The sequence below is a fragment of the Salvelinus namaycush genome, chromosome 13 (genome assembly GCF_016432855.1).
Source record: "Salvelinus namaycush isolate Seneca chromosome 13, SaNama_1.0, whole genome shotgun sequence".
Classification (NCBI taxonomy): Eukaryota; Metazoa; Chordata; class Actinopteri; order Salmoniformes; family Salmonidae; genus Salvelinus; species Salvelinus namaycush.
This window is the reverse complement of record NC_052319.1, coordinates 11,391,490-11,415,574: the sequence shown is the minus strand read 5'-3', so window position 1 is coordinate 11,415,574 and position 24,085 is coordinate 11,391,490. Positions and strand designations below refer to the sequence as shown.

General features: G+C 44.5%; 1 protein-coding gene across 1 annotated transcript in view; it reads left to right on the top strand.

Moving 5' to 3' along the window:
- LOC120057759 (bromodomain adjacent to zinc finger domain protein 2B-like) overlaps positions 1 to 23,825 on the top strand; it is a 47,841-nt gene extending 24,016 nt beyond the window's left edge. Inside the window, exons 13-35 of the mRNA XM_039006233.1 lie at positions 4,474 to 4,566; positions 4,782 to 4,843; positions 5,263 to 5,328; positions 6,254 to 6,319; positions 6,825 to 6,869; positions 7,135 to 7,161; positions 8,279 to 8,344; positions 8,630 to 8,770; positions 9,428 to 9,682; positions 10,626 to 10,861; positions 12,071 to 12,145; positions 12,437 to 12,677; positions 12,877 to 12,939; positions 13,048 to 13,192; positions 13,407 to 14,128; positions 14,471 to 14,720; positions 14,881 to 15,036; positions 15,701 to 15,861; positions 16,009 to 16,217; positions 20,362 to 20,497; positions 21,312 to 21,634; positions 22,187 to 22,330; positions 22,448 to 23,825. Coding sequence (XP_038862161.1) covers positions 4,474 to 4,566; positions 4,782 to 4,843; positions 5,263 to 5,328; positions 6,254 to 6,319; positions 6,825 to 6,869; positions 7,135 to 7,161; positions 8,279 to 8,344; positions 8,630 to 8,770; positions 9,428 to 9,682; positions 10,626 to 10,861; positions 12,071 to 12,145; positions 12,437 to 12,677; positions 12,877 to 12,939; positions 13,048 to 13,192; positions 13,407 to 14,128; positions 14,471 to 14,720; positions 14,881 to 15,036; positions 15,701 to 15,861; positions 16,009 to 16,217; positions 20,362 to 20,497; positions 21,312 to 21,634; positions 22,187 to 22,330; positions 22,448 to 22,604 — 3,839 coding nt within the window. The 3' untranslated portion in view covers positions 22,605 to 23,825. The remainder of the gene's footprint in view (positions 1 to 4,473; positions 4,567 to 4,781; positions 4,844 to 5,262; positions 5,329 to 6,253; positions 6,320 to 6,824; positions 6,870 to 7,134; positions 7,162 to 8,278; positions 8,345 to 8,629; positions 8,771 to 9,427; positions 9,683 to 10,625; positions 10,862 to 12,070; positions 12,146 to 12,436; positions 12,678 to 12,876; positions 12,940 to 13,047; positions 13,193 to 13,406; positions 14,129 to 14,470; positions 14,721 to 14,880; positions 15,037 to 15,700; positions 15,862 to 16,008; positions 16,218 to 20,361; positions 20,498 to 21,311; positions 21,635 to 22,186; positions 22,331 to 22,447) is intronic.
- The last annotated feature ends 260 nt before the right edge of the window (positions 23,826 to 24,085 follow it).

Sequence of the window (24,085 nt, the reverse complement as noted above, 5' to 3'; positions counted from 1 at the left end):
GGAAAACTAATCCAGCCAACCTCCCTACAAGAGGACAAACTGTTCAAAACTTGACACAGAGCCAGCTATGGTGGAACGGACCCATCATTCTGACATCACCTAATCAGTCAGAGGAGACTGATGACAACAAGGTTCCAGAAGAGGTGAATAAAGAACACAAGTCCAGTCGCCTGGTCACTGTACAGCTCACAGCAAACAGCACAGACATCACTGAACCCGTGTTGGAACTTGAAAGGTACAGCCTGGATAAAGAGATTCATAGCCAATGCTCGTACAAATATAAAGATGCAAGGTGAACTGACTGCTGACGAACTGTTCGAGTCTGGATCAAGGTAACAGAACAATAGAGTTTCAGTCAGGAGAAATTACTGAAGGCAGGAAAAAGCCTAAACAATGACTGTAAAATCAGAGAACTGAAACCGTCCCTGGACGAACACGGAACTACTCAGTGTAGGAGGAAGACTGCAACAGTCCAACTTCACATTCAGAGAGCAGCACCCATGGGTTCTGCCTAACAAGCACAGATACTCAAATGTTTATACAGTACTATCATGAGAGGATGATGCATTCTTGAGTAAGAGACACTGGGACAAATCAGCGAGCGATACTGGATCTTGCGTGCTAGGCAGCTAGTCAAGAGCACAGTGGCAAGATGTATAGTCTGCAAGAGATTCAAGGCAAGGGCTGAACAGCAGGTCACTGCACTGCACCTTTACCAAAAGACAGAATAACTGAATCCCCACCATTCAAAGTTACAGGTGTGGATTTTGCAGAGCCGCTCTACGTGAAAGAAAATGGTTCTGTGAAGTCATATATTGCACTGTTCACTTGTGGTGTATCCAGAGCAGTTAATTTGGAACTGGTCTCATATTAGTCAACCAAGATATTCCTGTTAGCTCTGAAAAGATTCATCTCTAGGAGAAGATTATGCAAGGTAATCTATTTGGACAATGCAAAAGCATTCAAGAGCGCTGATCAGGACTTGAAAGAGTTGTGGAAGGCAATCAAAGTGCCCCAACTCAGAAAGGGGCATCGCCTGGAGGTTCATCGCCAAGCAAGCAGCATGGTGGGGCGATTTCGGAAAAGACTTGTCAGGTCAGTGAAGACATGCCCGAGAAACATTCTTGGGAGAGCTTTGCTCAACTTTTGAAGAGATGTGCACAGTCCTGACAGAGGTTGAAGCTATCCTAAATTCTAGACCTCTGACCTTCGTCCACAATGATGTGGATGACCCAGAACCCCCGATACCAGCACACTTCCTGGTGGGTAAAAGACAAACCTCTTTGCCGCCCAAGCCATTTCCGGCTGACATTCGGCACCCTGGAGGAAATGACATGCAGATGGAAGTACAGGCAGAGACTTGGGACCAGCAAGCGAAGATACTACTTCCTGGATCTAAAGTCTGCACACCCCTGAGTAAGACCCACAAATGTTTATTTATGTTTAGTGGATGTGTCAACCAGTTAGCCACCGTTTTGTGACGGCTTTTCAAAGAGAGATCTCGTGAAATTAAACGTAAGTGCAACGTTCCTGCTTGAAAGTGGCAGTGTCCTAGTTTTGCTAGCTTGTTAGCTTCATTGGTGACAACACAATTATACTATAGCTAGCTAAGTGTCTTTGCTCGTAACATAACATCCCCCAAAATATGCATCCGTAGCTATAATTTGATAAACATTAACGTTAGTTACTCAGTGGTTCTACACCTGCATTGCTTGCTGTTTGGGGTTTTAGGCTGGGTTTCTGTACAGCACTTTGAGATATCAGCTGATGTAAGAAGGGCTATATAAATACATTTGATTTGATTTGTGACACCACAGCCCACCCCCTGAAAGTGGGTGACGTTGCACTCGTCGGAGAAGATAACACACCCAGACAAACCTGGAAACTAGGGAAGATTGAGGAACTGTTTCCATGCTGAAATGGCCTAGTCAGGTCATGTTCAGTTCGTACTGCCTCAGGGACTTTGTTGAGAAGACCTATTCAGTTGACATACTGCTTAGAGATTTAGATGAACACAGCTGTTCATCGGGGGCAGGATGTTGTAACTTTAATGGGTTACAGAGTTAATGTTTACAGTTAATTTATGGAGCTGTGTCTAAAGATATTTTCTTTTACAGTTATTTACATATGTAAGAGTAATTGTATTAGTTCTCAATCTCCATCACATGAATTCTATGTACATTGGCCAGAAAAATTATGTGAATCCTTTGGAATTACCTGGATTTCTGCATAAATTTGACATAAAATTTGATCTGATCTTCATCTAAGTCACAACAATAGAAAAACTCTATAAAACTCTAAACTAATAAAACACAAATTATTGTATTTTTCTTGTCTATATTGAGTACATCATTTAAACATTCACAGTGTAGGTTGGGAAAAGTATGTGAACCCCTAGGCTAATGACTTCTCCAAAAGCTAATTGGAGTCAGGAGTCAGCTAACCCGGAGTCAAATCAATGAGACAAGATTGGAGATTTTGGTTAGAGCTGCCCTGCCCCATTAAAAAAAAAAAAAAAAAAAAAAAATCACAAAATTTGAGTGTGCTATTCACAAAAAGCATTGCCTGATGTAAACCATGCCTCGAACAAAAGAGATCTCAGAAGACCTGAGATTTAAGAATTGTTGCCTTGCATACAGCTGGAAAGAGTTACAAAAGTATCTCTAAAAGTCAGTCCACGGTAAGACAAATTGTCTATAAATGGAGAAATATTCTGGACAGATGAAACTAAAGTTGAGTCGTTTGGAAGGCACACACGACTCTATGTGTGGAGAAAAAAAGGCACAGCACAGCAACATCAAAACCTCAACCTCATCCCAACTGTAAACAATGGTAGAGGGAGCATCATGGTTTGGGGCTGCTTTGCTGCCTCAGGGCCTAGACAGCTTGCTATCATCGATGGAAAAATGAATTCCCAAGTTTATCGAGACATTTTGCAGGAGAATGTAAGGCTATCTGTCTGCCAATTGAAGCTCAACAGAAGTTAGGTGATGCAACCAGACAACAACCCAAAAGACAGAAGTAAATCAACAACAGAATGGCTTCAACAGAAGAAAATACGCCTTCTGGAGTGGCCCAGTCAGAGTCCTGACCTCAACCCGATTGAGATGCTGTGGCATGACCTCGAGCAGTTCACACCAGACATTCCAAGAATATTGTCTAACAGAAACAGTTTTGGAAAGAGGAATGGTCCAATATTCCTCCTGACTGTTGTGCAGGTCTGATCTGCAACTACAGAAAACGTTTGATTGAGGTTATTGCTGCCAATGGAGGGTTAAGCTGTTTTTAAATCCAAGGGTTCACATACTTTTTCCAACCTGCACTGTGAATGTTTACACGGTGTGTTCAATAAAGACATGAAAAATGATAATTGTTTGTGTTATTGATTTAAGCAGACTGTCTAGTGTTGTGACTTAGAGGATCAGATCAAATTTTATGACCAATTTATTCAGAAATCCAGATAATTCTAAAGGGTTCACATACTTTTTCGTCCCACTGTACATATCTGTTGTATTCGATTACGCTATTGACTGCAAGTACCAGAATGCCTTGTGACAGGGAAGAAAAAAACGAGAACTTGCCAGTTATCTACAAGTGATTTTCCTGGCTTTCGCTAGAACTTTGTTTTAATGTTTTGTACAATATAAAGTTGGTAAAATGTAACGTGTACAAGTATTATTACTAAAAATAAGCTTTCATCTCACAACCGATGTCCCGAGTCATTCCTTTGAAGATAGTTATTCTATATCCATAAAGGCCTGATTGGTGGAGTGGTTGTCCTTCTGGAAGGTTCTCCCATCTCCACAGAGGAACTCTAGAGGTCTGTCAGCGTGACCATCGCCTTGGTAACCTCCCTGACCAAGGCCCTTCTCCTCCAATTGCTCAGTTTGGCCGGGCAGCCAGCTTTAGGAAGAGTCTTGGTGGTTCCAAACTTCTTCCATTTAAGAATGATGGAGGCCATTGTGTTCTTGGGGACCTTCAATGCTGCAGAAAGTTTTTGGTACCCTTATCCAGATCTGTGCCTCAACACAATCTTGGCTCGGAGCTCTATGGACATTTCCTTCGTGCTCATGGCTTGGTTTCTGCTCTGACATGCACTGTCAACTGTGGGACCTTATATAGACAGGTGTGTGCCTTTCCAAATCATGTCCAATCAATTGAATTTACCACAGGTGGACAGGATGCATTTCAAGTCTCATAGCAAAATGTCTGAATACGTATGTAAATAAGGTATTTTTTGATTTGTATAAATTTGACAACATTTCTGAAAAGCTATTTTCAGTTTGTCATTATGGGTTATTGTGTGTAGATTAAGGAACATTTTCATTTAATGCATTTTAAAATAAGGCTGTAATGTAACAAAATGTGGAAAAAGGTCTGAATACTTTCCCGAATGCACTGTATAGTGTATCTTTTTAAAGCTGCTGTAACCGATAGGACTATGAACTCTAAAAATCTCTCCTCTTGTTGCAGAGATAGCTCGACAAGCAGCCCAGATTAAAATGATGAGGAAACTTGAAAAGCAGGCCATGGCACTAGCAGCCAAGGAGGCAAGGAAACAACAAGGTATAGTAAGCTAGTGTTCTGTGAAAGCTGTTCTTGTGACAATGCCATCCTGTTCACCACCATAGCACAGTTAGTCCAGTACAACCCACACAGTACAACCCTAATCTCAATGTTTACTTTCTTTCTCTCTGTCCGTTTCTCTTTGTCCTTCTTTCTTTCTGTTTCTCTTTCTTTCGGTCTTTCTTGCTCGCTCTCTGTCTTTTTCTCTCTCTCAGCAATCATGGCTGCTGAGGAGAAGCGGAAACAGAAGGAGCAAGTGAAGATTGTAAAGCAGCAGGTATGGATTTGCCTACAGTACGAGCATTGCCATGTCATGTCCAAAAGCTCACCACTCGGATGCATCTGTTCACAAGTTGTGTTTTTGTTCTGATGCCTCCAAGGTGAAAAGATCCCAAGCAGAATTAATTGCTTTGAAATATTCTCTAAAGGGAAGACTCTAACCTTCAAGATGCTACACTCGGTTAATCTTCATTATGGTTGCAAAATTCTGTGAACTTTCAATAAATTCTCTGGCTTTCCCCAAATCCCAGTTGGAGGATTCAACCAGGATTTCTGGAATACCAGGCAATTTATTGAAAATTCATACATTTTTGCAACCTTAATCTCCATTAGAACTACGTATACAGGCCCCCTGTTCTAACATGCATGACTGTAGATTGAATTCATTTGACACCCCCCCCCCCATCCTTTTACTAGGAGAAGATCAAGCGCATTCAGCAAATTCAAATGGAGAAGGAGCTCAGAGCGCAGCAGATTCTCGAGGTGAGTTATTGCAGAAATATTCCGAAACACTTCCTTTTTTGCTGTTGGTAGGATTTTTTATAAATCAACCAATGGCTATTTCTAAATTATGTGGTTGCACTTTTTCGGTTTCGTCTCCTGACTACAAGTGACTAATGCTTAATTGGTTTTTCACAAAGTGCCATTGAATATTCAAATCTCCTCAGACCGTGATGGGATTCGACACAAAATACCATCTCTCAGACAATAGTCGCTAACAGTTTAGCACAAGGAGATGAAACAGCTATTTTCCATGCACAGCGCTAATAGAAGCTCCGAAGTGTTTTAGCTTTACTAAATCAAATTTCAGTTGACATGGTTGGCAAGCTGCTCTTAACAGGATTCCTCTACGCTTGTAATTAGATATTGAAATGTGTCTTAATTTATTCCGACTGGCTACTGGTATTTTGTAAGAACTACAACTAGTTTGTCTTTTTAGTGTTAATGTGAGGAAATAATTATCTCACTGCACAAGATTGCAATATTTCACGCTTGACATTGCCAGTAAGTCCCTGTTGCAAGTGGGACTAGTCTCATTCAATATTATACTCTCTCTGCTCTAAATTGAACAGTTCTATGTTGCACATATGGCTATTTCATTGTGTGTTTAGTGTTAGTGTAGTCACTAGAACCAAAATATGTATTTTTCCCTGCATGTTTATTTGTGAAAATTGTCTTGATTTTAGTTAATCAAACAATGTTAGCCCTCCCACATGACAAATTCATTATTTGCTTCAAGTAGGAACTAGTGATAAAAGCCTAATCTTACACAAGCATAAATGGATTTGTCTGTGTATTTCTGTACTGGCTACCGGCATGTAGTACTGTACATGTGCTGTTGAATGAAGTGTTGAATCTCTGAAGGTTGTTCTGTTGCATGACCTGTAGACCTGTTTTGCACGCACAGACTAAAAGGAAAAAGAAGGAAGAAGCGGCAAATGCCAAAATAATGGAGGCTGAGAAACGAATCAAGGTTAGTTTAGATGTCCTGTTAAAAGAATCAACCATTAATTTGTGGCCCACTCCACCTCCCACTGTTGCCTCAAGTCATACAACCCCTCTCGTGTCGATTCCCAATCTCCTCCTTGCACATCATTGCCTCATTTAGGTGAATGTAAAGCAATGCTCATTGCTCCAAGGGACTGCTTCTCCGTGTTTAGGAAAATCTCCTTGCCACCCAGAGCAGACCTTTTCCATGTTAATCAGTGTCATAAAGGACATTGCATTCTGTCTGTCTCCTGCACATCTAAAAAAAAAAAAAAAACACACAAAAAAACAACTATGGCATTTCCATTTCACATTAGTTCCAACATGGCCGGGCTCTTTGCCTGTCTGTCAATCAGATTAGTGAGGGATTTGAACTTCCTGTGGAATGAAGTAGAGAAACCTTATCCGTTTGTGTTGGCTGCTTTTTTTAGATGATGGAAATGAGGGGTGTTTTTGGATTGTAATGTTGTTTTATCTTTTTTCCCTTAAAGGAGAAGGAGATGAGGAGGCAACAAGCAGTCATTTTGAAACACCAGGTAGGTATCGCTCTCCTGCACCACATGATGCCCAAAGCCCATTTTCACTTTCAATTCTACTGGAATCTTTTTGGAAGAAGGGTTCTTTTTGATATAAGTACTTGACAATTCCCTGTCCAAATCTTTATGTCGCTTTGTTAATTTCAGTTTTGATGACCCTAGCTTGTCACCTTTCTTGGGGGGGGGGGGGGGGGTCTTATATGAACTTAGTTTTTATGAGCCTGTGATTTCTGTTCCGTAATACTTTGCCAACTCTTTCTCCCAGGAGTTGGAGAGGCATAGACTAGATATGGTATGGGTATGTTTATTTTTGCACATCTAACACCGCATCGTGATATTGGTTGTGATATGGTTGTCATAGCAATTCATAAAGTGTAGCTCTGGCTGCCGTCATACTACATTCTTCTGCATGGCTTACGAGCAAAGTGCATTGCGCACGCACGTCTTGTTCTATTTGTTCTTGTACAAGACAAAATAGTCAAGAACTTCTTGACTCTTTCAGATTCCATTTAAGGGGAGCAATGCAGACTATCATGGTCCTAAAGACCTCCATTGCCTTGTTTTGTTGTCGAGTAAATGGAAGTGCTTGACATCCAGGTGTTAAAAGTCAATGTAGAGTATGCTGCACTTGTCCATTTTACCACCTGACAAATCAGACCCGTCCATCGCCGGCTTTTCTCCTGCTTGTTGACATCAGTTTAAATCACCAACCTCAAGGAGAAATGTTCATTCATCGTTTCGTTGCCGTGTTTCTTGTTCCATATTTGAGATTTGATTTCTGTTGTTGTACCCAAACCTACTTAACATAAGTTACAATAGGCCAAAGACAGGCAATGATGGCATTGCTTTAAACCCATGCCATACTGAATATAGGAGTGCTCAGTACACGCCTAAGATAAATTCCTTACTACAAGGCCTCAATCTCCAATTGAATCCATGAATGTATTTGTGAGAGGTAACTTGCTTTCTGTAGCATAATATTACTTGCATTCTGATATAAGATATTTTGCTTTGCTTTTCACCAGCGAATAAAGAATGAAAGACTGTAGCAGCTTTTAGAGTAACTTTCTAACACAGCATAGTATGACGACGTCTGTTTAATTCTTAGATGCAGTTGTACAAGTAGCACTTCAGTTTGCCTATTGCCAGTATGTAGACGCATTCAAGCCGACTCTAACTTCAAGCTTACACTTTGTGTTGACACTGCCCTCATACCTGTTGCTTTGCCCTTTTTTAGATTGTTGGTTGTCATCATTTTATTAACCTCTGAACTTCCGCTATAATGTTCACAACGATGGCCAGACTTCTGTTTGTTTGTCCTACTATACGTGTCATAGTAAGCTGTTGTGTTTGACGTCTAATATGAAGTGGCCTGGTCTGTGTTGAGCTGTGGTTGTGTGCTCTGTCAGGAGAGGGAGAGGCGGAGGCAGCACATGATGCTGACGAAGGCCATGGACGCCCGTAAGAAAACAGAGGTGCGTGATTCACAACTCGACCACTTCTCCTTGAAACTGTTACAGCAGGCTTCTGGCTATTGCCTCCTCTCCTCAGTTCTTCCTCCCCCTCTTTTTGTAAAACTATATGGAGTGTGAATGAAAGAGGGAATCGGGACCCAAGCAGTTTTCGGTGAAAGTGCAGCAATTTATAAGCAAGGAAGGCCTAGTGTTGGCCTGAATTGTAATGACATAATCCTTAACACGATTGTCTGCAACGGTGCCGATAGCATGCACTGTTAACTTGGTCTGTAATTTGGACCTTAGGAGCGGGAGCGCGTAAAGCAGGAGAAGAAGGATGAGAAACGGTTAAACAAGGAGCGGAAATTGGAGCTTAGAAGACTGGAACTGGAAATTGCCAAGGAGCTGAAGAAGCCAAATGAAGACATGTGCTTAGCAGATCACAAGGTATACTATTCATAGGAGCTACTAGTGGAAATTCTAAAGGGAGGGATATGAGCCTTCTATGGCTATGAGTGTGCCATCGGTCATAGATTAGTTCTCCAACTGAAAAGGAGACGTGGGCCGCATTGCCATTAGACTATCTCAAACCAAGAAATGTGTCAATACTGGCCACATTTAATCGCTTTTAATCAGTTTCTTTGCCTATTACCTATTTTAATCAATATGACGATAGTGTTTTTGAATGACAGCGGGTCTTTTATTTGTATAGTGATAACATCCTCCATATTGGAATGCATGAAAGTGAAGTTAACACAGGTACACGTTTTAGTAGTGCCATCAAGTGGCTGCCCCTGACACAACACTGACCAGGGGATTTCTGAGAGCTGCTTTCTCATGATTTCCACCAGACAGGGAATTGAGCCCCTGGAAAACAAGTTCATAGATCACACATCAACCCCGTCTCCATACGGCTCTCACTGAACCTCACTCCATACGGGGTCAAGCTCTGTTTGCCCTACTTGAATCTGCAGCTAGAGAAGCTATCTCTCTAGATTTTGCTCTTACACTGCGTTAGGAACCTTGACATTATAACAAGTGCACAGCACACAACTGTAATTACATGACTGAATGTAACTGAATGTGTCCTCTCTCCGTTCCCAGCCTCTCCCAGAGTTATCCCGTATTCCCGGCCTGGTTCTACCAGGAAGCAGCTTCTCTGACTGCCTGATGGTGATGCAGTTCCTGCGGAGCTTTGGGAAGGTGCTGGGCTTCGACGTGGACGCCCACATACCCAACCTGAGCGTGCTGCAGGAGGGCCTGCTCAACCTGGGAGACAGCATGGGACAGGTCCAGGACCTGCTGGTGCGCATGCTCTCTGCTGTGGTGTGTGACCCCGGACTGCCACCAGGACACCGAGTGAGGGACTTTACTCTTGAGAACTAAACACACGCATTCACACTCATCACACATTCATAAATACTAAAAGGCGTACGTACAATCTGATGAATTCTTGAACAGCCACGTATATTAGCACTTTCCCAAATGCTCACACACCCATACTATCAGCAGTCATACAATATATTCTGATCTGCCTTCATAGACTGTACTATACGCACTGTCCACAGCTTAGAGGGCTGCATTGCAGCGCTAAAGACGAGATTCCCCTACTGTAATCAGAACACACAAGTGGGGCGTTATCAATGTCTCTGGCTCTGCGAGGCTAAATGAATGGGCTTATCTGTTTTTGGTGGGTATCAGTGTTTATAGCTCTTAATACAGCTTCCACAGTTATACCCCCACATTTTTCCTAATTCATCAGTATTTTCTCTCCATGCTAATCTAAAGGGCTTAGTCACGCTTTCATGTGGCTTTCCATTATTCCTTCAAGGAACCCAGATGACTGTCGCCTATTATGGAGCCTCAGTCGACGTCGAGGGAAAATGTATCCCTGAAAAGAGAAGAATGTAGTCCCCTCTAACTGTCCTCGTCTGTGCCGTAGGCTGGACTACATTATGCCCCTAAAGGCAGCGGTTCGATCCCCCGTTCCACCACTCACTTTCTCTCCTGTATCCCTCTACATATATTTTGCAAACATGTCAGTAGAATTTGAAAATATCTTTGAAAGAATATATGGGTCACATTTCATTTGGACAGTCGCGTATAGATGGTTATACGATCAACAAACAGTTTGTTGATAGGCAACTGCTTGCTAAGGTTAGGGTTAGGTCTAGAATGAGGGCGAGGGCTAGTAGACAGTTAGTTGAAGCGTCGTTGACAGTTATTGAACCTCTACAAACCATCTACTTGGGACCCTTCAAATAAAGTGTTTACCGATATATGTCCCTCTCCGCCCCGCCAGACCAAGACGGCCCTGGGGGACCACCTGAGTAATGTGGGCATCAACCGGGATAACGTGTCGGAGGTGCTGCGGGTCTACATGGAGGCTCACTGTGGAGGGACGGAGCTGCAGACTGACCTGGGGGAGGTCACGGCCAGTCTGAAGACCAAGGCTTTCCAGGCCCACACAGCCACACAGAAGGCCTCGATCCTGGCCTTCCTGGTCAACGAGCTGTCCTGCAGTAAGAGTGTGGTCAGGTAAGAGAGGACACTGAACTCTTAGCCACAGCAGTCTGGTCTGCGATCTAGATCACAACACTGATACGGTCTGTTATTTAGACAAATGATGTCAAGGTAAGTGCTTTAGGCTTGCATGTGGGAAACTACTTTGTTGATATTTGAAGTTGTTCAGTGTCCAATCAAAAAATGATTAAGGGGCTCTATTCAACCTGTAAAGCTAAAGCGTTACAGATTCCGCTATAGAAAAGTAAAGGTCATTTCCGACTGAGCCGATATATTTACCTCGAAATGCAGTCTCCAGGGCCTCCCGGGTGGCGCAGTGGTCTAGGGCACTGCATCGCAGTGCTAGCTGCGCCACCAGAGTCTCTGGGTTCGCGCCCAGGCTCTGTCGCAGCCGGCCGCGACCGGGAGGTCCGTGGGGCGACGCACAATTGGCATAGCGTCGTCTGGGTTAGGGAGGGTTTGGCCGGTAGGGATATCCTTGTCTCATCGCGCTCCAGCGACTCCTGTGGCGGGCCGGGCGCAGTGCGCCCTAACCAAGGGGGCCAGGTTCACGGTGTTTCCTCCGACACATTGGTGCGGCTGGCTTCCGGGTTGGAGGCGCGCTGTGTTAAGAAGCAGTGCGGCTTGGTTGGGTTGTGCTTCGGAGGACGCATGGCTTTCGACCTTCGTCTCTCCCGAGCCCGTACGGGAGTTGTAGCGATGAGACAAGATGGTAATTACTAGCGATTGGGTACCACGAAAATTGGGGAGAAAATGGGATAACATTTTTAAAAAAAGAAGAAAATAAAAAGAAAAAAAAGAAATGCAGTCTCCGCTAACGCGGGAAACTTTGCCTTTTAAATTTCAATCACGCAATGTGGATTGAATAGAGCCCAACGTTATTCTGAGCACAGATTATTTTAGCTGACTCATCTTTGAGCATGAAGCGGGTTTTGCAGGACATAGTACTGTTTTATTCATTAGGACTTGCATTTTTTTGATGTTCTACCTGGAATATCAAGAGTTGTGTTGTCATAGAGCGTTTCATTGGGTTGCATCAAACCTGAAACCCTTTTCAAGTCACTGCCTGTACCTGAGGTAGATTAGGTGACACAACTGGCAATGCTTGTAAATATAATCCTGTTGCTCAAGGAAAATTGTGCCACTAAAGCCTTAATTCACCTTTTTTATCATTGTTTAACAAAGCCGACCTATCTAAAATTGGTGCTTCGTGCTTCTTTGCAGCGAGATCGACAAGAACATCGATCACATGACCAACCTGCGACGGGACAAGTGGGTCATCGAGGGCACGCTTCGCAAGTGAGCACCCGAGTCATCTCAAGGATCACTCAGGAGAAGACTGCGTGACATACATTAATAGACCTGTATTACCAAATGGGTGTCCAGTGAAAAATGATGGATATCAGAACAGAATTTGCTGTTGTCCCTCTATTCCTTTTGTATTGTGACAGACTTGTTTGAAGTTATACTTCAAATAAATGTGAATTTGATTTGATTGTTTAGGCTTTTTAAAGGTTTTTATATGGTATGATACTAAAGCTTAGGAAAACATTTGCCACTCTTATCCTCCTGCTGGTTGTCTTGTTCCAGGCTGAGGACCAGCTACGCCAAGAAGACTGGGAAGAGGGACTGCAGTGTGGGGGGAGAGGAGACCCAGTCCCTGGGTACACCCACCCCCGGACAGAAACGCAAGAGGAAAGGAGGGGACAGCGAGGAGGACGAGGATGATGACGAGGACAGCGAGGATCAGGGGGATGAAGACGACGACGAGGAGGAGGAGGAGGAGGAGAGAGGGAAGAAGGGGAAGAAAGTGGAAACCTGTGAGGATGAGGTCAGTGAGGAAATTGTCACCTTTCCACATGATCTATCCACTGAACCAAATGACAATGGAGTTGTCCCAAGTGGCACCCTATTCACTGCACTACACCGTGAATAGGATGCCATTTGGGACACAACCTCAGTCATTGTTTGTCTATTGTAAATGTCAGCCTCTCCTCTGGTGTCAAATGAATGTGATCTTTCCCATCCAGGATGATGGGGACCAGACATCCAGTGTAGAGGAGCTGGAGAAACAGATTGACAAATTAACCAAGGTTGATACCCAATGGGATCAAAGGGAGTCTTTAATTTTGTTTTATGAGGGTCAGTTTCCGGGCAGAAAAGACCTCGGCCTTGATACCATTTGTGTTTTCTCTCTCTAGCAACAGAGTCAGATCAGACGGAAGCTGTTTGAGTCGTCCCACTCGTTGCGCTCCATGATGTTCGGCCAGGACCGCTACAAGCGGCGTTATTGGGTGCTGCCGCAGTGTGGGGGCGTCTTTGTGGAGGGTATGGAGAGTGGCGAAGGTGAGACTTAAAACACTGACATGACATACGGGCACTACACTTGTTGCTACTTTATCAACTCACTATTGGGATAATATAGTTCATTTGGATAACCCAATTCAGCTTCTTCTCCTAGTGACATGGCTTTAGATCGGTAAGGTCTTTATATTACACGTGAGTTTGGGTAATTCGCTTTCTAGAACAATGTGGTTAATAATATTGTTATCTTTTCCAGGAGCAGAGGAGCTGGGAAAGGAGAGAGAGAGACTGAGGAGCACAGAGCTGGTCCAGGTGAAGGATGAGGTGGAAAGGAGGCCGCAGGAGGTGGAGGGGAGGCTAGGGGCGTCCACCCTGGAGGGTAGCCGTGACAAGCACACCGCCACACCAGACAAGCACACCCTCAACCTCTTCCTCCAGAAGCCCGGCTCCTTCTCCAAACTCAGCAAACTCCTGGAGGTGGCCAAGATGTCCCCGGACTCAGACAACCACCCTCACAGTCTGAGCTGTAGTCTAGCCAAAGTCCCCACCACAGTATCCTCCCCTATCCGCCCCACCATTCAGACTACACTACCCAGCAACCCCTCTGCATCTCCCTCTCCGCTGTGTCCAGAGGTGAAAGCGGAGCCTTCCACAGCCCTCCTCAGCCCGCCCTACCTCAGCAGCGGCCCAGGGAAGATGTCCTCCAGCCCCCAGCAGCTCCAGCCCAATGACCAGCTCTTCAGGGTGCTGACGGAGAAGAACTGCCACTGGTTCAGCCTGCTTCCCCGCTCCCCGTGTGACGAGTCGTCCGTCACCACCAGCTCCACCACCACCCCCCCGGCCTCCTCCCCCTATTCCTCCTCAACCACCAGGCCCAAGTCCCCCTCCTCCCTGTCTTCTAATCCCCTAGCCTCCACCTCAGCCAGCCCCAGCAATCTCACCACTGGGATCAATAACTTCCCTTTTTCAGCTCTCCAGGTAAGGCCCCTGCACCATATCTCCGTCTCTGAATATGGTGTAAGCATATTGCTACTGACCGGCATACCAGGCAGGCTTTTGATGTTGTCCCATAAGTGCTATACTGAAGCTGATTTCCCGGACACACGTGAATCCATCCTGGACTAGGCGTAATCTGTCTCTAGGAAACCACCCCCTTATGTTCATGTCTGATTGTTATTCTTTAGCTGTCTTCCTTTTATCATAGCTTTATTTCTAGACGCCATTTGTGCTAGTTGTCAGTGAACCAAGTTCTGCTACATAACATTCACACTCCTCACCACTGCCTGTGCATTTCTCTGGTTCATGAACTCCTCCAAGCAGGTGAAGTCTGGCGTCCATATGATAGGTCTGCCATTCTGTGGATGGCCCGGTGGCATGATGATCCCCACCCTGCCCTTCTCTGCCAGTCCACTGCCCCCCTCCACGCTGGCCGCTGCCTACCACCATGTGGAGGGTAACGGCAACCCCTTCCTGGCATTGCCCCCTGGAGAGAAGCCCCCCTCTGCCCCGTCCCCCGTGGTGGAGGTGGCCAAGACCCAGGACTACCCCGACCCGCTGCCCATTCCAGAGGGTAAGCATGGCACACTGCCACCCGCTGATAGGAAAGATGGGAGATGACACAGCACTGTGGAGGACTGTTAAGTGGCTGCTGAGAATTTCCATCTTTTCATTATGTGTTGTCATGGATTTTATTTACAGAAGTCTAAATAACTTAGGTGTGTGTGTTGTAGAGATGCTGTCAGGCTGGTGGAGAGTGGCAGACATGGAGGAGTTGAGGAGCTTGGTCAAGGGCTTGCACTGCAGAGGTATCAGAGAGAGGGCCCTGCAGAAACAGATCCAGAAACACATGGAGTACATTGCACAGGCCTGTGCCAAGAACAGAGATGGTGAGTGGTTTAGATAGTTAACACATATACAATTCTCAAATTACACACTATTCCTTATAAAGTGCACTACTTTTGACCAGGGCCCATAGGGAATAGGGTAATACAGTAGTGCACTATAAAGGGAATAGAGTGCCATTTCAAGTGAGTCCTTATAGATGTCCAAAGTATCTTGTGACTCTTTAAATCTGACCTTTAATAATGTGGTAGCATGCATGACCTCGGTTTTAAAATGACACTGAAATGTCAACCCACTGCAGGGAGAGAGTGGATGCATCATTCAGAGCTAACATGGTCTTTACCACCATTCCTTAGGTTCATAATCACTTACAGCATGTTGGCGCGATTGAATGAGGCTGTCTTACAGCTTTGAATTCTGTAACTTCGATGCCAAATATATTCTAAACTGAAGATTGTCTGCATGCATGAGGTTACAATGGCTCATCTCTACAGAGCTAGGCAGGGGAGCCCGCCACCCCAATACAAATGGCAGGGGAAACACAGCGTCCTTATATTAGAAAATATCCTTCCCAAACTTCACAGTACATACTAAGATACAATAACTGTAGTAAACTTGGCTTTAGAAAACAATGTGTTTTTGGGAGGTCCTGAGTTTATCCCTGTCTCTTTCTCTCTTTTTTTCCCCTCCCTCCCACTCTCGCTTCAGCGGCGGTGATAGACGAGTCCAAGCTGGAAGAGAACGGGGTGAGCGAGGAGACAGTGGAGAGCTGGTGTGTGGAGGAGCAGGCCATGGAGATGGACATCGCTGTTCTGCAACAGGTGGAGGAGCTGGAGAGGAAGGTCACTTCGGCCAGCCTGCAGGTTAAGGTACAGTACATCCTTTTATAGCACTGTATCCATGTGGTATGTAGTGGAGAAGGAATCTATCTGCAGTGGAGAAAGACGACGCTGAATAAAGTGTTCCTTCCGCATGCACACACAAACGACTGTTTGTGTCTTCCTATTTCCTCCCAGGGTTGGATGTATCCGGAGCCCCAGTCAGAGAGAGAGGACCTGGTCTACCATGAACACAAGCCCTTCACTAAGCTGCTTCTAGCAGGAGAGGAGCAGCTTGCAGGGGAGGAGGCGGCCAACGGCGGCTGCAGCCTGGTGCGGCGCGTCAACAACCCCCTAGATATAGCTGTAACACGGCTAGCCGAGCTGGAGAGGAACATCGAGCGAAGGTACCTGAAGAGCCCCTTAAGTACCACCATTCAGGTCAAACTGGATAATGTGCTGGGCACATTCACTGTCCCTGCTCCCACACCATCTAGTAGTGTTGATTGTGAAGGGTAGGGTCATCCAGATTCCCATTTGAACACTTCTTTGGGCTTTCCTGTACTTCACTGGGGCCAATTTCAGTTGTCTGTTTCTCTCTCCCTCCTCTCTTTTTGCTGCTGTGTGCGTTGTGGTTTTTCTTCGTTTGTTAAGTCCCTTAATGTAAGTGGTTGCATCTGTCTCTTTGGACATCTGTCTCTGCATGCTGCATCACACTGGTAACCGTGGTTCTATGTCAACTCATTGACCACGGCAGCCTGAATGTATCTATGAGTGACATTGTTACCGACAAGGATGCATGTACACCATGACATTTGAAAGGCTTTTGCATGTAGTTTTTATAACTATATGTTGAGCTACGGCTGCGCATTTAGCCCTACAGTCTGACCTGAGATTCTAGAAAGAGCTTGTAGAAATCAGGACAGCGATTACTCACCTCGTATTGAAAGACGATTTTTTTTCTTTAACGAGTCGGACGAGAGGGACACCCGACAAGGCCCTCATCCCCGTCATTTGCAGGGGAAAGAGACTGAGATATCGAGGACTAAGGTCGGGGTGCCTTGTAAGGATCCGGCGGTGAGTGGGTAATTTAACTTTACCACCGGTCCTATTAGCCAACGTACAATCATTGGATTATAAAATAGACGAACTACAACCACGTATATCCTACCAACGGGACAGTAAAAACTGTAATATCTTATGTCATCTATATTCTTCGTAGCTGTCTATTTACCACCACAAACCAATGCTTGCAATAAGACTGCAATCAATGAGCTGTATATGGCCATAAGCAAACAGGAAAATGCTCATCCATAGGCGATGCTCCTAGTTGCCTGGGGACTTTAAGGCAGGGAAACTTAAATCTGTTTGAACTCATTTCTACCAGCATGTCACGTGCAACCAGAGGAAAAACAACTCTAGGCTACTTTTACTCCACACACAGAGATGCATACAAGGCTCTCCCCCGCCCTCCATTTGGCAAATCTGACCATAATTATATCCTCCTGATTCCTGCTTACAAGCAAAAACTAAAACAGGAAGCATCAGTGACTCGGTCAATAAAAAAGTGGTCAGATGAAGCAGATGCTAAGCTACAGGACTGTTTTGCTAGCACAGACTGGAATATGTTACAGGATTCTTCCGATGGCATTGAGGAGTTTACCACATCAGTCACTGGCTTTATCAATAAGTGCATCAATGACGTCATCCCCACAGTGACTGTACGTACATACACCAACCAGAAGCCATGGATTACAGGCAACATCCGCACTGAGCTAAAAGGGTAGAGCTGCCGCGTTCAAGGAGCGGGACTCTAACCCGGAAGCTTATAAGAAATCCCACGATGCCCTCCGATGAACCATCAAACAGGCAAAGCATCAATACAGGACTAAGATCGAATCGTACTACACCTGCTCCGGCGCTCGTTGGATGTGGCAGGGCTTGCAAACTATTAGACTATAAAGGTAAGAACAGCCGCGAGCCCAATGACTCGAGCCTACCAGACGAGCTAAATTACTTCTATGCTCACTTCGAGGCAAGCAACACTGAAACATGCATGAGAGCATCAGCTGTTCCGGATGACTGTGTGGTCATGCTCTCCGTAGCCGATGTGAGTCAGACCTTTTAAACAGGTCAACATTCACGGCTGCAGGCCAGATGGATTACCAGGACGTGTACTCCGAGCATGCGCTGACCAACTGGCAAGGGTCTTCACTGACATTTTCAACCTCTCCCTGTCTGAGTCTTTAATACCAACATATTTCAAGCAGACCACCATAGTCTCTGTGCCCAAGAACACTAAGGTAACCTGCCTAAATGACTACCGACCCGTAGCACTCACGTCTGTAGCCATGAACTGCTTTGAAAGGCTGGTCATGGCCCACATCAACACCATTACCCCAGAAACCTTAGACCCACTCCAATTTGCATACCGCCCCAACAGATCCACAGATGATGCAATCTCTTTTGCACTCCACACTGCCCTTTCCCACCTGGACAAAAGGAATACTTATGTGAGAATACTATTCATTGACTACAGCTCAGTGTTCAACACCATAGTGCCCTCAAAGCTCATCACTAAGCTAAGAAGCCTGGGACGAAACACCTCCCTCTGCACCTGGATCCTGGACTTCCTGACGGGCCGCCCCCAGGTGGTAAGGGTAGATAACAACACATCCGCCGGGCTGATCCTCAACACGGGGGCCCCTCAGAGGTGCGTGCTCAGTCTCCTCCTGTACTACCTGTTCACTCAAGACTGCATAGCCAGGCACGACTCCAACACCATCATTAAGTTTGCTGATGACACAACAGTGGTTGCCTGATCGCCAACAACGATGAGACGGCCTATAGGGAAGAGGTCAGAGTACTGGCTGTGTGGTGCCAGTACAACAACCACTCCCTCAACGTGATCAAGACAAAGGAGATGATTGTGGACTACAGGAAAAGGACAGAGCACACCCCCATTCTCATCGACAGGGCTGTAGTGAAGCAGGAGAGCTTCAAGTTCCTTAGTGTCCATATCACCAACAAACTAACATGGTCCAAGCACACCAAGACAGTCGTGTAGAGGGCACGACAAAACCTATTCCCCCTCAGGAGACTGAAAAGATTTGACATGGGTCCTCAGATCCTCAAAAGGTTCTACAGCTGCACTATCGAGAGCATCTTGACTGGTTGCATCCCAGCCTGGAATGTCAACTGCTCGGCCTCCGACCACAAGGCACTACAGAGGGTAGTGTGTTCGGTGCAGTACATCACTGGAGCCATGCTTCCTGCCATCCAGGATCTCTATACCAGGCGGTGTCAGAGGAAGGCCCTAAAATTGCCAAAGACTCCAGCCACCCTAGTCATAGACGGTTGTCTCTGCTACCGCATGGCAAGCGGTACCCGGAGCGCCAAGTCTAAGTCCAAAAGGCTTCTCAACAGCTTCTACCCTCAAGCCATAAGACTCTTGAACAGCTAATAAAGTGGCTACCCAGACTATTTGCATTGCCACCCCCTTATATGCTGCTGCCATTCTGTTTATTATTTATGCATAGTCACTTTAACTCTACCTACATGTACATATTACTTCAATTACCTCGACTAACCGGTGCCCCCGCACATTGACTCTGTACCGGTACCCCCTGTATATAGCCTCGCTATTGTTATTTTACTGCTGCTCTTTAATTATTTGTTCATTAATTTTTAATTTTTTACTTGGCACGTATTTTTCTTAACTGCATTGTTGGATAAGGGCTTATAAGTAAGCATTTCACTGTAAGGTGAAATACCTGTTGTATTCGGCGCATGTGACAAATAAAATTTGATTTCACATCGATATGCTGTTTTCCCCACTTCAAATAGCAATTATAGGCGCACACCTAAGTTTCCACAAGACCTGACACAAATCAATGGAAAACACTCACCAGAAAACTTTTTTGCAACAGAATCAATTCTATAATGGTGAAAACCAGACTGGTCATTTAGCAGATGCTCGTATCCAAACCGACTTACATGAGCAATTAGGGTTAAGTGCCTTGCTCAAGGGCAAAATGACAGCTTTTCACCTAGTCTGCTCGGGGATTCGAACCAGCGACCTTTCGGTTACTGGCCCAATGCTCTGAACCACTTGGCTACCTGCCAACTTGCTTAAGTGGATAACGACTGGAGAAAAGCAGCCGGTCTGCTGTTTACCTCTGCCATGCACAGTTGCTTCATTTTGATTGGTCAAGAGTTAAGAGCATGTGTGTGTATGTATATATATATATATATATATATATTATTTTTTAGACTACCTGGATATTTGAACAAATGTCATGATATTATTTGAATTGTGAAATAATGCCAAATGCCCATCCCTACAGTACTATGAAGCATGTCAGTCACCAGGTCTGTGGAGTATTATACAGTATCTCTTAACCATGTCTGCTGTGACCAAAATACTCTTCCACTCTCGTGGCTTTCTGTGCACTGCTGTTGGCAGTGGGCTTGGTTAATGTTTCTGATTGTTTTATGGGATGTTGTGAGTGGCTGGTTCTCTGATCACGTTGTCTGTCTCCATCTTCTCAGGGGGGAAGAGGAACTGGCCCCGGGCATGAAGGTATGGCGCAAGGCCATGGGCGAGGTCTGCAGCGCCGCCCAACTGTCTCTCTGCATCCAGCAGCTCCAGAAGTCCATTGCCTGGGAGAGATCCATCATGAAAGTGGTACGTGTTCTCGGATAGAGTTTATTTGAAGTACGGTGCATTCGGAAAGTATTCCCGACCGCATGCTTGTGACTCTACAAACTTGTTGGGTGCATTTGCTGTTTGTTTTCGGTTGTGTTTCAGATTATTTTGTGCCCAATAGAAATGAATGGTAAATAATGTATTGTGTCATTTTGGAGTCCCTTTTATTGTAAAACAAAATTGAATGTAGAAGTGTTCAGAAACATATTATATTCTTATTTACAATAAAAGTGACTCCAAAATGACACAATACATTATTTACCATTCATTTCTATTGGGCACAAAATAATCTGAAACACAACCAAAACAAATTAAAGACAGTCTGCACTTTAACCTCATAGTCATTGTATCATTTCAAATTCAAAGTGCTGGAGTACAGAGCCAAAACAGCAAATAATGTGTCACTGTCTCAATACTTCTGGCGCTCACTGTATAAACATATACCGAAAACAGACACACAAATAATGACATCACATCTGCCCAGACCCACATGTTCCCACTGCATCTATTTCCAGTACTTGTAAGACTATGCCATATGGCTTCCAAATTGCGCTATTCTGTTTTTCTGTCGCCCACACCTTTTCAATATTTAAATAATAATGCATTTGATTCTTCCACTGTCTTTACAATGATCATTTGATTTCCAGTTGATGTAAAACATTTTTCTAAATGATTGACGTGTAAAGTATGGTCCAACCCATTGGGTATCTCACCGCCCCCTCATATTCATTAAATTCCACGATGACAAGTGTGATCCTCGCTAAATGCGAAATGCATATTTTATGTCATTCAGGCAAGCGGTCAATCCCCCAAGAGTAAGAAGCAGCAGCAGAGCCGAGCGGGGGCAGCCGTGCGAGGAGGGAAGAGAACCACCGAGGTAAAACAGAACAGGAAACCGTCGTCTGTAGCCAGCGGAGAGGTCTCTGAGGACGATGCTGCCAGCACCAGCAGCAGCACGCCAAAAAAAGTGAGTAAAGAGACCAAAAAGAGGAAGAGCCCAGGAGAGGGGAGCCCAGCCACCAAGCAGTCCAAGCAGGACAGTACTCCCGTCTGTGTGAAGAAGGCGAAGACGGCCACATCAGCCAGAGACAATGAAAAGGATCTGACGTTGTGCAGGTAACAGTATGACTGAGGTTGCACCATTAGTGTAATACTATATTGACCCAGTAAGTGACTTACACTGGTCCCAGATCTGTTTGTGCACTTGCTGACTCCATTGCTGTCATTGTCAAGTTAAACATGTTTGGCATGTCAATGAGTGACAGGGAGTTGGCGTTAGGGCTGTGACGATACCAGTATCGCAATATTTTATTTCCCATGGCAAAAATGAAAACCAGACGCAGACCTAAGTCTTTGGTCCTTTTTAAAACCTGCTGTATATAAAATATTGTGTTATAGCTTGGAAAATAAATGTGACATAATGATGTTTGTTTCCAACAGTAGGGCTGTTTTCCTAAAGAAGTTAAACCGCTTCCTGTTTTGTTTCCTTGCCACGATGCTCACGAGTATCGTGATACTGGTAACGTCCCGGGCCCAGTTGCCATGGAATCATAAACAGGCTAGTGCTCAGGCTAACATACACTAGCTGCTGTAGTGTGTGATGCATTGCCATGCCCGACTGTAGTTAATCTGAGGTTCATTGATTTGTTGACTCCTTTTTCTCCATAGGGTGCTACTGGTTGAGCTGGAGGGTCACCAGGATGCCTGGCCCTTCCTTAACCCTGTCAACCCCAAATCTGTCCCTGGCTACAAGAAAGTCATCAGGAAACCCATGGATTTCTACACAATCCGAGAGAAGCTCGTCAACAGCCAGTATGTGTACCATACAATATTAGTATGAAAAATGATCTGCATACAGTATTGTCTGATACCTATATGATTCTGTCTCATAAATGTCATAATTAAATGTTTATTTGTCTCAATTTACAGGTACTTGAACCTCGAGACGTTTATAATCGACGTTAACTTGGTTTTTGATAACTGCGAAAAGTTTAATGAAGACAATTCGGACATTGGACGAGCCGGACACAACATGAGGAGGTTTTTTGAGAATAGATGGAATGAGCTGTTAAAACAAACCAACTAGGCTAGTTTGTACTACTTTATCCTCACTATACTGTATGGGACCAGCAGTAACCACAAGCAGAGCAGCTGGATTGGTGTAAAGTCTCTCCGTCAGCAACCAGGGAACTTGTAATTCTACACATTCACTTCAGTGATGTACAGTAGAATGCCGTTTTTTTTAAGAGCAGAGAAATGCACCCAAAGGGATTCACACAAAAGTGGTGGGTGTTTTTAAAGTGCAATACCATTTCCTAGAAGAAACCACATCAGAGCTGTAACTGGGAACAAAAACGTTCCAACTAACTGTACTTATAGTTTATTTTTATTTTTATCATTAATATTCAAGTGAATGTATTTAATTTAGTCAATTATTTATGAGTGAAAATGGTTCCGTTTTCTAAGACGAGGAAGACAAAAACAAAACTGCTTGAACAAAAATCTCACGGAATGTTGTTTTTGTTGACATAAAACAAAAGCCAAGAGAAAAAAATGAATTGTTTACACTGCTCTGTGCCGCCGGGGAACCACAAGATTCCTGACGGTATTACTGTAACACTGCATTTCAATGTATCTTTACATTGCTTGCTAACTTCACACGGACAGTGAGGCAGCAATGACATCTGTATATACTGTTCATTCATGTTAATATGAAGTATTGTTTGTAATATGTGTACATACAGTATTGTTACAAGAAATCCGATATTGTTTATGCCTTTGATTGTGGTGTTTCATTTCAGTCTAAAGTGATAAATACATGTATATTACCTGTAATGTATATCCTCTGCAAACACTGTGGTCCCTTCACTCTGGGTAATGCCTGCCCTCTCAAATGTGTGTGGAGGATATTATTTCAATCTTTTGGTTTAGCATTCCTTCAAAAAGGTGTGTGTGTGTATACACCAGTATACAAAATGTCAACTCTGGTGGGCCTCGAATTCTGACATTATCATCCTATCGTCAGTATAGAATCCATTGTGATGCACAGTACCTTTCATAACAGATGTTCTCTTGCTTTGCCACAGACCCAAGGACACAGGGCGTTTGTAATAACCACTGTGTTTGAATCTTGCTGTGTCATGGTCTACTGGTGCCATGTACAGCAGTTTCTTTGTACCTGAGTCAGAGTACTTGAAGTTATTTTATTTATGAATATTGTGGGGAAAAGTCTTTTTTTTTGTAGGAGCATTATTTTTCACTAGTGTGTGGGGCACGGATCTAATATAAAGGATTTTTTTCAACTCTGTATTTTGCATTCCGTCATATTTCATTTCCATACTATAACTACAAATATTTATGTTGGTAGGATATCTGGGCAAACACCGAGTGTACAAAACATCAGGAACACCTTCCTAATATTGAGTTGCACCCCTTTTTGCCCTGAGAACAGCCTCAATTCCTTGGGTCATGGACTCTACAAGGTGTCGAATGCGTTCCACAGGGATGCTGGCCCATGTTGACTCCAATGCTTCCCATTCTTGTGGCTGGATGTCCTTTGGCTGGTGG